This window comes from Lissotriton vulgaris, chromosome 9 (assembly GCF_964263255.1).
Source record: "Lissotriton vulgaris chromosome 9, aLisVul1.2, whole genome shotgun sequence".
Taxonomy (NCBI): Eukaryota; Metazoa; Chordata; class Amphibia; order Caudata; family Salamandridae; genus Lissotriton; species Lissotriton vulgaris.
Genome location: NC_141697.1, coordinates 1045094849 through 1045110011, shown reverse-complemented (window position 1 = coordinate 1045110011; position 15163 = coordinate 1045094849). Strand labels below are relative to the sequence as shown.

At 43.2% G+C, this 15163-nt stretch overlaps 1 protein-coding gene across 1 annotated transcript in view; it reads right to left on the bottom strand.

Moving 5' to 3' along the window:
- Positions 1 to 15163, bottom strand: part of SYN2 (synapsin II) — a 1078985-nt gene that overhangs the window by 222911 nt on the left and 840911 nt on the right. Inside the window, exon 9 of the mRNA XM_086938961.1 lies at positions 13814 to 13916. Within this exon, the coding sequence (XP_086795087.1) occupies positions 13814 to 13916 (103 nt within the window). The remainder of the gene's footprint in view (positions 1 to 13813; positions 13917 to 15163) is intronic.

Here is a 15163-nt window from a genome sequence, read left to right as displayed (position 1 = left end):
ATCCAAAAACTCTACAAATCGTTCAAAGCTTTATGAAGCAAGAGGCCTTGAAAAGTAATATAACTCCATTGGAATCTCTTTGTGAGAACTTAGCAAGTTTATTCCATGAAAAAATTGAAGATATATATACCTCATTCACTGAGAGTGAGAGCCCAGTTACAGCTCGGTCCCCACACAAAGAAACATGGGCGGACTTTGGCCCTTTCAGTATGGAAGACTCACTTAAACTACTGCTAAAAACTAAGGGGCCGATTATGATGGCGGACGGACCTGAGTCCGTCCACCACCATAGAGTAGGAGGGAAGCTCCGCATGGCATGCGGAGTTCCCTCCTATGCAATTAGGATGTGACCGCCACCCTGGCGGTCACATCCTCTATTTTTACCATTGCGGTGGGTGCGGCTTCAAGCTGCATCCGCCACAATGGTAACAAGCATTGGAAATGCAATAGGTCTCGCAGTAGTAAAGTTTGAGCTATAGGTGTTATTTATTTTTTTGTTTTTTATTTATGTGTTGTTTTTTCTAAATAGCTAAATTAATAGCTTTCTTCTTTACAAAGCCAATAGTTATAATTTTTGTAAATGTGACACCTCTAGCATTTGTAAAGCAACATGTTTTGTATTAACGGGACTTATATGTGACTTAGATGTATTGATATAAAAAAAATCAATGGCTTTAAAAAACAATTAATAATTAATACATAAATAAAATAGATTTTATTTTATATTGCCAATAGCTTAAAGTTTATTAAATATATTTAGTGAAGATGCTGTGGTTGCGCTGAGTGAGGGTGAGTGAGGGTGAGGGTGAGTGAGGGTGAGGGTGAGTGAGGGGTTGAGGGTGAGTGAGGGTGAGGGGTTGAGGGTGAGTGAGGGTGGGTGAGGGGTTGAGGGTGAGTGAGGGTGAGTGAGGGTGAGGGGTTGACGGTGAGTGAGGGTGAGGGTGGGGGTATACACCTGTTACAACGCAACTTTTACAACTACCTACTATTACAACGCAACTTTTACAACGCATACCATTACAACGCATTGCGCTGGGGGGAGCTCTAGGATAGGGAATACGTTTAATTTACTATCCAACACCTTCCCTAGTGTCCACGGGGACTGGAGTTGGAATAGTAAACTATACTTACCACTATCCAGCACCTCTAAGCGGTATGCGTTGTAATGGTATGCGTTGTAATGGTCGCGTTGTAATGGTAGGTAGTTGTAATGGTATGCGTTGTAACGTCATACATCCGAGGGTGGGTGAGGGTGAGGGTGAGTACCCAGGTGTTCTGCAGAACTCCTGAGGCACTCTAAACTGACCACACAAAATAGAGAGATTACGGTCAGAATTGTGAATGATAAAAGGGATATAGTGGCGTAAAACTGGACTGGGTGAGTGAGGGTGAGGGTGAGTGAGGGTGAGGGTGAGTGTGAGTGAGGGTGAGGGTGAGGGGTTGAGGGTGAGTGAGGGTGAGGGGTTGAGGGTGAGTGAGGGTGAGTGAGGGTGAGGGGTTGAGGGTGAGTGAGGGTGAGGGGTTGAGGGTGGGTGAGGGTGAGTGAGGGTGAGGGGTTGAGGGTGAGTGAGGATGAGTGAGAGTGAGGGTGAGTGAGGGGTTGAGGGTGAGGGGTTGAGGGTGAGTGAGGGTGAGGGTGAGGGGTTGAGTGAGGGTGAGGGGTTGAGGGTGAGTGAGGGTGAGGTTGAGTGAGTGAGGGTGAGTGAGGGTGAGGGTGAGTGAGGGTGAGTGAGGGTGAGGGTGAGGGGTTGAGGGTGAGTGAGGGTGAGTGAGGGTGAGTGAGGGTGAGGGGTTGAGGGTGAGTGAGGGTGAGGGGTTGAGGGTGAGTGAGGGTGAGGGTGAGGGAGGGTGTAGGTTGCAGTACTGCGGAAGAGCGGTGCGCATTGATAGGTCACGAGACCTCACGACAACCATGGCTAAAAACCATTGGCAAAACTAAAAGGTCCCAAACGGTGCGATCTTATGGGTTTGCCAGTGCTTGTTTTCTGTGGTTTCCATCGCATTCCGGTGACGTCGCATCCGTAGCAGCATGGCAGCCTCCACTAGCACAGCAGCACCGCTTTCTCTACGAGTGCTAGCAGAATGCCGGGTATCCAAAGCCCAGGCATGCGAGCTGCGATTGCCTCACGGGGAGGTACCTACGCCGGTCTTTATGCCTGTGGGGACACAGGGCACCATGAAAGGAGTCACGGCGCATCAGTTGCGGGCGCTTGGATGCTGGATCTGCCTCGGGAATACCTACCATCTGGGCATGCGCCCGGTAAGTGAGGGAGGGCTCTTCCAAAATTGACAGTGGTGAGCGGTATTAATGAATGAAACTACAACAGACGAATAATAACCATGATTGCATTTTTAGTACGAAACTACAAAAAAGGATATCAGGATGCGGTTTCAGCAGTGACGGATGACGGATAATTACGTTGCATCAGGGAGCACTGTGTGTTGTTAGGAGGGCATTGCTGTGGGGAGGGGGGAGGAGAAATGCGACGCGACATGGCAGGCAGGGGAGGGGGCGGAGCGGGGGTGTGGGAGGAGTGCGGGAACAGACGGCGAGGGGAGGAGAGTAGGAGGAGGAGAGTAGGGGAGGCACGGCCTAGCGGCCGTGCAATCAAGAAGTGAAGGGGCGGGAGAGTAGGCAAGGCAGGCGGCTGGGGGCATGTGCACGCGCTTTTAAGCTCAATGCGCATGCGCATTGAGCTTAAAAGTCACGGGCACTGCAAGGAATCGCCACGATTCCTTGCAAGTTGGATAAAGAGTGGATAAGCCCCCATAGTCTCGCTTGCTCGATGCGCATGCGCATCGACAGGCGAGACCTAAAAATGCATACATTGCATATGTATGCAGAAAGCGGCAGGCACCGTGCGGTGCCTGCCGATTCCTGCATACAAATGCAGGGGGGTACCATAGGTACCCCCCATGTGCACCCCCCACACCTCCTTCACCCAGGGGGCCCGCAACGGGCCCCCGCAGTGAAGTTACACATGCTTTTCCACGGCGGAAAACCCGCTGCGGAAAAGCATTTTAAACAGCCCATCCTAATATGGCTGACGGTGTCTGAGAGACACCGTCACCATATTAGAGCTTTTCCGCCGCGGTTGTAAGCCAACCGCGGCAGAAAAGCTGCGGACGGAAACCAGGACCCCCCCAGCCATCCTAATGTGGCGGTGGGTCTTTGGTGGGTCCACTACGGTTTTTCCGCATCCTGCGGGCCGGCGGTGGCTTCCGCCGGCCCGAGGATGCGGAAAAACCGCAATCGTAATAGGCCCAAAAGTCTAGCTCCCCTCCTGGACAGATTTTTCAGTACATTAGCACATTTGATTAATCCCTCATTAAATGAACTTTGGAATGCCTCACTAAATATTGGCAATTATCCATCTGCCAGAAAACACCCCTCATACAACCAATCCTAAAAAAAGAAAATGTTGATCCGGCCATTTAAAAAAAATAATTCGACCTATTTCCCTGTTACCAGCCCCAGCTAAGGTTATCGAGAAGGAGGTTCCAAAACGGCTGTCTAGTTTTTTAGAATCTAACAAACTATTGCATGACACACAATCCGTATTCCGTTCTGGCTACAGTACAGAATCAGCTTTCCTGGAAGTCCCCGAATCCATCCGAGAATCCCTTGACAAAGGCTGCTGTGCAATGTTGGTGCCGCTAGACCTGTCAGCAGTATTTGACACGGTCTCACACAAGATCCTGCTCGACAGGCTCAGGCATTTAGTTATTTCTGGGACCGTGCTGGCCTGGTTCCAACCCTTCCTTGAAGGACGAGTCCAGAAAATACGATTACAGCCATTTGTTTCTTTACCCTGCCCTCTAATATGTGGAGTTCCTCAGGGCTCGGCCCTTAGCCCAACTCTTTTTAATGTTTATCTCGTACCACTGGCCCCACTCATTGAACATTACGATGTTAGTGTCAACTCATATGCTGATGACACTCAGTTGATGTTTTCCTTCAAGCATCATTCGGGAGCAACCTTCACCAAATTTCGGGACTGTTGAGCTGCTCTATCCACCTGGATGACCAGAAACTGTCTATGGCTTAATGCAGAAAAAAACAAAGTTCTTTTTTCTAATCAACCATCACCCCCTAGATCAGACCTCTGGTGGCCAGCGGTACTCAATCCAGCTCCATCAGCAAGAAATCTGGGCTTTAAAATCGATGAGACTGTCATGTAAAACCCAGATAGCTCAGGTTTCATCTACGTGCTTCTGGAAACTAAAAGCCATACGTAGATTTCTTCACCTGCTTCCGGTTGAATGTAGAAAAACGATTGTTCATGCACTTGTGACATCCCAATTGGACTACGCTAATAGTCTATATCTAAGCCTACCAGCCTACATGCACAGAAAGCTGCAGACACTACAGAATGCAGCCACAAGGCTTATTAAAAACATTCCCTTAAGACATCACATCTCGCAACATGTAAGTACCCTTTACTAGCTTCCAATAAGAAAACGCACAGAATTTAAGGGACTCATTCTCACTTACAGAGCAATAAAAGGTACTGGCCCGCACTATCTAAGAAAACGCATTAAAATACTAAGACATACGAGAAACTTAAGGTCAAACTACCAAGAACTTCTTGTTATCCCCCGCTTTTCCAAAGCCAGACTGGGTGGATGGTCTTTTTCAGTAAAAGCAGCCTCCCTGTGGAATTTCTTTACCACGACAAATCAAATTGGCCCCATCCGAACCCAATTTCCATAAGTTAGTGAAGACGTGGCTCTTCAGTCAACTATAGTTCCGACGGGTCCCACCATGCTGACCTGCATTTCTCCTTTCTCTGCTCGGCGCCGGGACACTCCCATCGGGGGTAGCCGTGCGCTTTATAAGATGCATAATAATAATAATAAAAGAAAAGAAGTAATTTTACTTGAAGTTATATTATTTGAGAATCAGTTTTTGTGTAATATTTTATAATCATGTTAGATTTTTAAAGAAAAACTTTTTGAAGATAATTCTGCTTGCTGAAATAAATACATTGTATTTTTTAATACATTCATCATCGTTTATTCTTCAGTATTTGGACTACAAATATAATTATGAGCATTTTTTCAATAATGTGTTTTTAATTTGCTTATAATAAAATTACACATTTTCCTTGCTTACAAATAGCCTAACTTAATATTGACATTTCATACAATGTCTATGTATTTCATAAAATGCTCAGGTAAACCACTGCCTACTAACACGTTGCTTAAGGTACTATTTTCAGCATTTGATATTATGTCTAGATTTTTTCTATACTGAACAGTTAATTGAACATAATAATAACATATTATATTTTCTTACTTTTCATCTGATTTCTTATCATTGTATTGACCATGTAGGAACTTCATATACATGATGCTACTAATATGCTGTCTAAGATAATTTGTGTATTTTCCATAATACTAGTCAGCGGTGTTTGCTTCTTTTTTTCTCTTCCATTATAAAGCACTAATGTGAGCTATTGCTTAATGCACATTTTGTAAGTTAGTTTTTGTTTTTTCTTTGATACATTGCAATTTTATATATAACTTAGGTAATCTACTGCTCACTAACACGTGGCATAAGTTTAGTGTGGTATTTCATATAAATTCAATGTAAAACCTACATAATAGGAAAATAATATTTTTATACTTTACCTAGGTTTATGGCATTGTAATAATACTTTACTATTGTATTTTTTAATTTTAATATGTACAAAAATAAAAACATTTGATGGGGATATAAATATGTTCTGGGGTCTCTTCCCATAGTAGTATTTACAGATATAAATGAAATCACTGCTTTTCATACTACCTTGCAGCAACTGCAATTCTCAGAAGTCCTCATCGTGACTGAGAACAGTCTTGCATAAGAGTAGACAGTGTTTAGAATGAGTCATTTGTCAGATTCAAGCCAGTTCCACCACCCTGTATTATGGAGTCCAGTTTTCTTGCTTCCCAGAGGGCTACTACCTAGTGGGAAACGGGCAGCACTATGTTGAGCCTCAACACTTCCAATGTCATGGAGTGAAGAACAATGCAGCCGCTCAGCTGTGAATTATTTAACCACATCGCTGCGGCGGCTATTCCGCTGCAGCGCTAAGTGGGCGGGGCGGCCGCGCGGCGGCCGCATGCTGGTGACAGAACCGCTCCGTCACCAGCCGCGGTTGGGCTGTGCTTGTGAGGGAGCGGTTCCGTCATGGCCCCTCACGCTCAATAGAACGCGCCGCGCAGGCGCGGCGGCAGGGCCATGACGGAACCGCTCCGTCATCAGCACAGCCCAATCGTAGCTGATGACGGAGCGGTTCCGTCATCAGCATCGAACGGGTTAAGGAGTAATGTCTCTTACATTTTCAAGAACCATTGAGCCATTTAGTGCTAAACCCTAGATAAAACTAGACTAGTAGCAACATTTAAGGTAAATTGTCTTTTACCATGGCTTTCTAAGGTTCCAGTTCATCGTTCAGAAACACCCTTTGATAAATGAAGAGAGTGATGTTGCCTCATTGGCCATTTGGATGTTTAGGCACAAAGAACCCAAGGATGGCAGAAAGAACTTTTACAATAAAAGACATCACATGAAACAAATAACTAGTGTGAATCCTAAGTCAGAGTCTTTTTGATGTGTAATTGCAGTATGGGACTGTTCCACCCCTCTAGCAAGTCAAAGATGGCACATCCGGCTAACACCTACTCCCCCTTTATCTCAGTGTCTGAGAGTAATATACAAAGACCAAATACCAGCTACACCAAGTCATGTGACCCAGGATACAGGCTGCAGGCACCTAATGGTTGGGACAAGAAAATGCAAACAATGTAAAAGTAGCATTTTCAGAATTGTGACTTAAAATCCAACTTTACCATTAAGGAGGGTTTTAAATTACAATTCTTTAGATACCAACCTCGAAATTCCTTCTCACTCCCAATTGAAAGTTATCACTCATTAAGTGAAATAAGGTAACCCAATGTTTTCTTAATGGAAACACAGGGCTTGGAGTACCAAGACATGTAAAAGTTAAAGTACTTGTTACTCTTTATAAATACACTGCACCCTGCCCTGTGGGATGTTTAAGGACTACAATAGGGGTGAGTTATATGTATTAAAAAAATAAGGTTTCAGCATGCAAACTATTCATTTTGCCAGGTTGAAATGGAAGTTTAAAACTGTACACCCAGCTGCAATGGCAGGCCTGAGACATATTTAAAAGGGCTACTTAAGTGGAAGGCACACTTAGTGCTATAGGCCCACTAGTAGCATTTAATTTACCAGCCCTGGGTATATGTAGCACCACTTTACTAGCATCTTACAAGTAATTTGAATGTGCCAATGTCACCATGTTTAAAGGAGAGAGCACAAACACTTCAGCACTGGTTATCAGTGGTTAAGTGTGGAGAGTCTTCAGGACAACAAAAACGGATTCAGCAAACACAGAAGGAACAAGGCAAAAGGTTTGGGAGAAGACCACCCCAAGGCTAACCGGTGTAACAACTAGGATACCCACAAGATTGATGATAATGAAGACAATGGGTAGCATATTTAATGTTGGGAAAATCAAACCACAAACTGTTAAAATTAGATCAGAATAAAAACAGAATCCTTCTATGGGATTGATTTGAAGCTGGATGGTAATAAAAAAACATGTGATTTGTGGAAAAATTGCAAAATCCTCAGTTGGAATACTCTGTGTCACTGGAAAATCCCCCACCACAATTACATCTGCCATATTATCTCTATTGCATTTATAAATATGCTTGAATATTCTCCATGTGTAGAGATCCATCTAATGAAGAATACACCATTTCATCCACAAAACAGAGTGGATTTCATTACCGCCGAAAGTCTTCGCAAAGGCCTTACCAGGTTTCAGAATCAGTGAGATTACTGCCACATTCCAGAACCCTGGTATAGGTAATCCCTCCAGTAAAATGGAATTGAAAGGCTTAATCCAAACAGGAAACTCCTCCTCTGCCAAGAAGATATAAATCTTATTTGGGACATCATCGTACTGCCTGATATCAATGTTGAACTGTGACTACAAGGCCTTTTCTAGTATCTTAGCTATGCGTTTAAGCAAAGTTGTGGGCAGTTTGATAAACAAAGACAAGAAGGGCTTCCTGCCTGGGAGACATTTGCATGAGCTGACACATACATAATAGGTTCAATTGATCTAGCAACAAGTTTAGAGGCCCCACTGACAATAGCAACATTGGATGCAGCTTAGGCATTTGACTCCGTTAACTGGAAGTATCTAATTACTGTATTAAAGCATTTTAGGATAGGGGATCTGTTTTCAGGTGTAGAGCTCGCAAGGCACCCAGGTTCTGGTCAATGATAATCTCCCTGTGCCAGAGACAATAGGGAAGAGGATCAAGCAGGGGTGCCCTCTCACCTTTTCTGTTTGATTTATACATCAAGCCCTTGGCTCAAAGTTTGGGATTGAATAGGGAAATAGAGCCTTTTATGGTAGGTGTGTTTTCAATGAAAAGAGCACTATATGGCAATAATGTAATGCTTTTCACCTCAGACGCTGTGAGCGCCGTACAGCAGTTAATTTCAGAAGTGCGGTGCTTCAGGGATCTATCAGAATATGAGGTGAAGCATGGCGAGTTCTTCATCAAGCCTGCATCCTGAAGGATAACGTGGGTTTCTGGAAAGCAGTGAATGCCCCGTTTTTCCAGAATAGGAAGGCTGACATTATAGAGATGGCTATAGAGGAAGGCTCATGGGTAAAACACTTTACAGAGCTCTACAAAAGAGATGACCTACAGGGAACCAGCCCGGCCCAGCCCGCTGGGCAGTCTGGAAATATTCCACAGGCACTATATCCTTTAAATATTACTTTTACAATACCTGAAGTCGAGGTTGCAATTAGAGAAAGTGCGGCAGGTAAAGCCCCAGGGCCAGATGGGGTACCCGTTGACATCTATATATCGAATGTAGATCTATGGGCCCCCCTTCTGACCAATGTGCTAAATAACGGTAACAATGTGGGGTTTGTAAGTACATGGCAAGAAGCAATATTGGTCCCCGTTTTCAAAAAGGGGGACCGAAATGACCCCAAGTGTTATCGTCCAATATCACTATTGGACTCGTTGATGAAGGTGGCTGGAAGAATCATTTTGAATAGGCTGCAGGAATGGGCAGACAATACAGGAGTCCTTTCAAAATTCCAGTATGGTTTTAAGGCAGGACTGGGCACAGTCGAACAAGGGCTTAATCTCGCTATCATCATATGTAAATATGTAACAGCAAAAAAGGGAAATTTGTTCCTAACCTTTGTCGATTTAAGCTCGGCTTTCAACTGTGTAAGCCATGAAATTTTGTGGGTCGCCGTAACAAAATTGGGCATCGAAAGTAATATTTTACATTTTATAAAGGAGCTATACCGCAGGGCGGGTGCAAAGGTACAGTTCGGTAGTATGGGCGAGTGCACTGCAAATTTTCTCATAAAAAAGGGGTCCGTCAAGGTTGTATCCTTGCGCCGTTTTTATTTAACCTCTACATAAATAGCGTGGCAGGTCATCTTACTAGCTTGGGACTGGATTTTCCACAAATTAATGGCTGCTTGGATCCGATTTTACTTTATGCGGATGACGCTGTCATCATGGCAAGAACACAAGTAGGCCTCCAGGGAGCGCTTGCAATTTCTCGCAGAGTATATGAATGTAAGAGGTTTAAAGATTAACATGGGTAGAACTTTTGCTATGAGCTGTTCACCCAAGAGAAATGTTCAGTGTAATATTTACTTAGATCAGTCAAAGATAGAATTAACCAATACTTTTACTTACTTGGGTATTAATTTTAGTAATAATGGGAAATGGACATCTGCGGTAAACATGAGGAAGCTGGCCTTTTCTCTGTCCATTGGGGCGGTACGTCATTTCTCAAATAAGTTGGGGGGTTGACCAGTTAATATCCTGAGGGGCATTTATATTTCGAAATGTGTCTCCACTGCAATCTATGGTGCCGGTTTATGGGGCCTAGCGGACACCCGGGAGATCCAAATATGTGAAAACTCTTTTCTGCGCTATCTGCTAGCAGCACCCAGATCGACCTCGACACTTGTCTGCCACAAAGAAATAGGAATGACTTATATAACTGATCTTCTAAAAGTTAGCCCAGTCTTATTGTGGCACAAGATCTGGACGACAGAAGAAATGGGCTTTAATAGAGAGGTAGAGTTGGATTGCTGGAATTTACAGGGGGCATCGAAGATTGATTGGTTTGTTTATATTAAGGGCTCTCTCAAATAGGTCACCCTGAATTCTTTGAATCCCCAATGACCTTAACGGCAATTTCTAGAAAAAAGTTAAAAGAGAAATGCCTTTGTTTTTTGGGAAATATACGCTGGCTAATAGAAAGTAAGAAAGTTTCGACACAGGAGAATCAACTAATGCTACAAGGGGAGGGCATCCAGCTTTACTTATCTAATACTCAGAGTAGTTATACTCGGATGCTCCTTACACATTTTAGAACCGAAAGTTTCTTCAGATTAATTACCTTCCCCGAAGTGAATAGTTGGTCAAGGGACCTAATTCTCTGTCCATGTGACGATGTATCTGAGCAGTCCACTCTACATTGCACTTTTTTCTTTAAATTTTATTCAATAGCTAGAAAGAACTATTTGGGTGTACTGCTGAGAAGATGGGGTCTCAGGCAATGTAGGTCAGCATTACTGAAACTTCAAATGTTAGAAGATGAGATGGTAATTTACTTAGTAGCTATGTTTTTAAAAAATGTCATCAGATGCAGATTAACCATGAATTAAATCTCAAAGTAGGGGAGAGATAAGATACCTGGGCTAAAAATAATGCAAGATCTAGAGAAAAATCCCAATTGCTAACCGGAAGAGGATCGGGTATGAGTTGGACAGGATAATGAAGAGATTGAAGCACTTGCCTATCACCATATTTGGACGGATAATTCTAGCTAAGATGTCTATCCTACTCACGTTTACCTATCTGTTTGATAACATTCCCCTAATTTTTTAAAAGAAAGCTCTAGCAAAAATACAGAGGAAAATGACTTCCTTTATATGGGCAATTAAGGAAGTAAGACGGTCTCAGAAAAAGTTGAGTAGGAGGTCAAAGAAAGGGGGTTAAGGGCTGTCTTGCTGGGCTTTTCAGTTCAATAATAGCAGGATGCTCCTTCTCAACCCTGATGAGTCAATTTGGGGGTGATGTACAGTGCCATGTTAGTAAATTTACCTGAGGAGGGCTTCTCTTATAAATCTGGAGCACCCAAATATTTTAAAAAGGTATGGTTGAAGTGTCTAACGGCAGCTGCCAAAGTGTGGTATGGGATCAGGCTGCTCTTAGGGATTCTGTATTATATAAGCTGTCACAGGTATGGGATTCACGATGAACACCAGAGTGCATGTCAGACTGTCTCGGGATATCACTGAGGGAGTGCAGCATAATTAAGAAGGGACAGTTGGTGAAAGGAGGCAGGGGTTTGCCCTGGGACACCTGGAAAAGGCTGAAAAACGGGACACTATTAAGATTTAAATTTTACTAGATGAATGCGTGGCTTAGAACTCTGGGGTGGACTGAGCTTGGGATAACCCAAGTGAAAAGGGAACTTCAGAACTCCATGGCATGGAAAAAGGAAGTGTCACACTGGTACCAGTATGTCGTGAAGGCTGCTGAAGAGAACATGAAACCCCTACATCAAGTTTGTGATGGATACTTGTTCAGCACAGACTTGTAGGAATTATGTCAAGTATCAATGAATATGCCTTATTTAGTGACTATATCTGCTTCACTAAGGAGAAACCACTTCTTTACCCTCCAGTCGAGCTTATTGGACACTGCTGAATTTGTCTAAGATAAGAGGGAGTGAGGATCCCAGGTGCAGAAGTTGTGGTATTCAAAATGCTGACGATGTCCATATGTTAGCCAGTTGACTGAGAATGAAGGGTTATTGGCTAAGTGTGGGTAAGATAATCCCTGTCCCTTTGGGATAGATCGCAGAGATAAGATCAACTACGATTAGTTTTTGCTTGGTACAACAAGAGGTGGCAAAAGTGTATTTGTTGGCAAATCAAATGAAGCTGATTTTTTTCCTTATTCGTTTGGCAAGGAGTGAGATTTGTAAAATGTGGTCTCTATCTATAGCCATAACCTTGTGTGACTGGTGTAGGTCAGTAAGATATTATGAGGTGATGGATAAGAAAAGAATGATGGGGATAGTGGAAGAAGGGTTTTGGAATTTGATAAAAACGAATTGAGTAAGGTTAAGGCCATCTTTCTCAAAGATAAGATGCTTTTGTGGTTGGTCTGTGTCTTTCTCTCCTGTGGCATCTCATATTCCATCATGAATACTTTCACTCGCAAATGTCCAGTAAACATAGCAGCTGGCATGGGGAAGGGAAATGGTGGCAGGTGCATCCAACAGGAGAAAGCAGATACCATAAATCCATCATGCAGCAAAAGGTCAATCAGCTGGTGAGTAGAAGGTATAAATTAGGTCTAGAGAGCTTAGATGCAAAACTAAAATATATGATCTAATGAGCTCTGTCAAATCATGCGAGGATATCAAATGGCTGAAAACTTTTGCACTTGACCCGCTTACCATCTAACATGAGTTCTCAGACCCTGAGATACTAACAAACACAGACTTAGTATAACAGTAGCTCTCAAAAGACCCCCATGATTCTCTTCCATTTGAAATTCATGAAAATCCTTGTGCCTATAACCAAACCGTCAAAACTATTTTCCATACTTCCAAATGCTCTTGCTCTCTGTCTCTCAAAAGCTGCACATGACAATAGCCATATGAAGATCAACAACAGCCCGGCTGGTATACCCTGTCATTATACTCTACAGCAGGGGTCTCCAAACCGGTCCTGGAGGGCCGGATCCATGCCAGATTTTTGGGATATCCCCATTGAGATATATGTAGTAATTCGAAAAATCTGATATGGATCCGGCCCTCCAGGACCGGTTTGGGGACCCCTGCTCTACAGGGTTCAATGAATGCATGTCAATACTCACCACCAACATTACTGAATTGCTTAATCCATTTATCCTGTAAAGGACAGTGATCCCCCCTCAAAAACTCAAGCAATTATAACTCTGCTCCTCAAGAAACCTACCCAAAGTAGATCAGACAGACTCCACCAACTACAGTCTGATTTCAAAGCTTCCACATTGGAGTATCGGTCTTGTAGTGCAAGATAACTTAACAGCTGCAAAAAGTATGAACCATGCAAACTCCTTAATGATCTTCAATCAGGCTTCTGGCCAGAAGAAGCCCGGAAAGTAGACATGCACCAAGACTTCTCTACCTTTCTATTGATAAGCATTAGCTAGAGCATTAATTCTTCTTGCCTGAGAAATTCTATCTGGTCATTCTGTGTGCATGCTTTAGCGCCTGCCTTTGCAATCAACTTGTGAATACCAGCAATCATGGAGTAGTGGTTCTAACCCTTTGAAAAGGTAAGCCACATAATTTGGAAAATATGAAAATTGGTAATTTGTGTAAAATTGCAACTTTTAGTCATTAAGACACGTTCTTTAGCAAAGACTGAGGTCAGGGTTGCTGTATTCAATATTTTCAAAGAACATTTTCAAAAAGAAGGAGGGAAATGCACAGCTCTCACAGTGAGTTTGTAGTTATGGACTTTTCCAAGGAAGCAGGAACTTTGAATTCCTCTTCTGATCAGATCACCAAGATAAGAATGATGTAAGCTGCTCCACCTGCACTGCTCAAATTGAGTTTCAATGACATACCTGCTATATCTTGCAATTCAAAAAATATTTGACAACATCTGGAAATCTCACTGTGGAAATCAGCTTAAATAGTAAAGTTTTAAAATGAAACTCTGAATTTTACCTCAATAATGTAGTCCTTTCCATCTTTGCCGTGTACAGCTTTCACTGCACAGACATCCAGTCCCCCAAACATCTCAGAACAGGTGTCAACCCAAAGCTTGTATCTGAAAGCAAAGACAAGGATGGCATTATATAGTGATACATTTTGGCAAATGTGTGCCCACACCAAGGGGTAAGGGTTTCTTTAACAAATAATTAATACCACAAAGAACAAACTCCTTTATTTTAATCCTAGCAGACAGGTAAAGACCACCCTCACACTAGACGGGGTGCCCTTAGAGCACGTCAAAACATTTGATTACTTGGGCATTAGAATCACAGATAATTGACCTGGAAACCCCATATCGATTAAATGGCTTTGAACCATAAGAGGGTTGTGGGTGCCATAGGCAGAGAGCATCGCTCCTTGAATCTAGGCCAATTACTCCTGCCCTTGTGATCTATGCTGCAAATGCCGTAGGCTCGGCACTATATGGTGCTGAGCTCTGGGGCTTTGATAAAATCGGCGATATGGTAAAGGCAGAAAATACATTTTTTAGAGAGTTGGTCTCACTGCCGCAGGGAACCCCAACTAAGCCACTATTGTGCGATTTGGGACGTCGCTCTTTGAAAGATCTGGCCACTTTACGTCCTCTTCTCCACTGGGCTCGTCTGTGGTGCACACCCGAGCTATCCAAATACTCCGATGGCCTAAGAGAAGTGATACATCTTGAGGGATCCCACATGATCAGATGGCTCTCTAATATAAAAAAAATCCTCATAACACAGGGATTACTGGGCTTGGGTTGACAGTCAGGAGACCAGGAACCATAGCCTAGGTAGGCTGACTGATGACTTTCGCTTGCTCAAACAGGTTCCAAGCCTAGAACCCTGTCTAGATTTTACACAGAAACCCAGAGATAGGGCTCTCTACATCCAGTTTAGATTGCGTACACTTCCCGTTCGAGAATACACTAGTAGTTGGAAGCCTCCCTACCAGACACACCCATTTTGCCCTTACTGTTATGAAGTGGTTGAAAGCATCCCGCATCTTATGTTTGCCTGCACTGCTTACATAAACCCAAGGAAAAATGGCTGAATCCTGTTTGTTGCCAATTAGGAACCAGGAATCACTGCGAAGCACTGAAAATATTACGTACAGACACTAATACTACCTTGGCTTGCGGTGTGGCCAAATTTCTCAGTTGGGCATGGATGATTAGAGCGAAAAAGTTATGTTCTGGATGAAGACCTTTTTTAAATCTGGTTATATTCTTGCTCAAAGCTGCTATAATTTAATCTATTTTAAAAAAAATATTTGTATGGTGTGCTCCTCTTCTGATGAATTGTTATTTATTGACTGTATAATTAT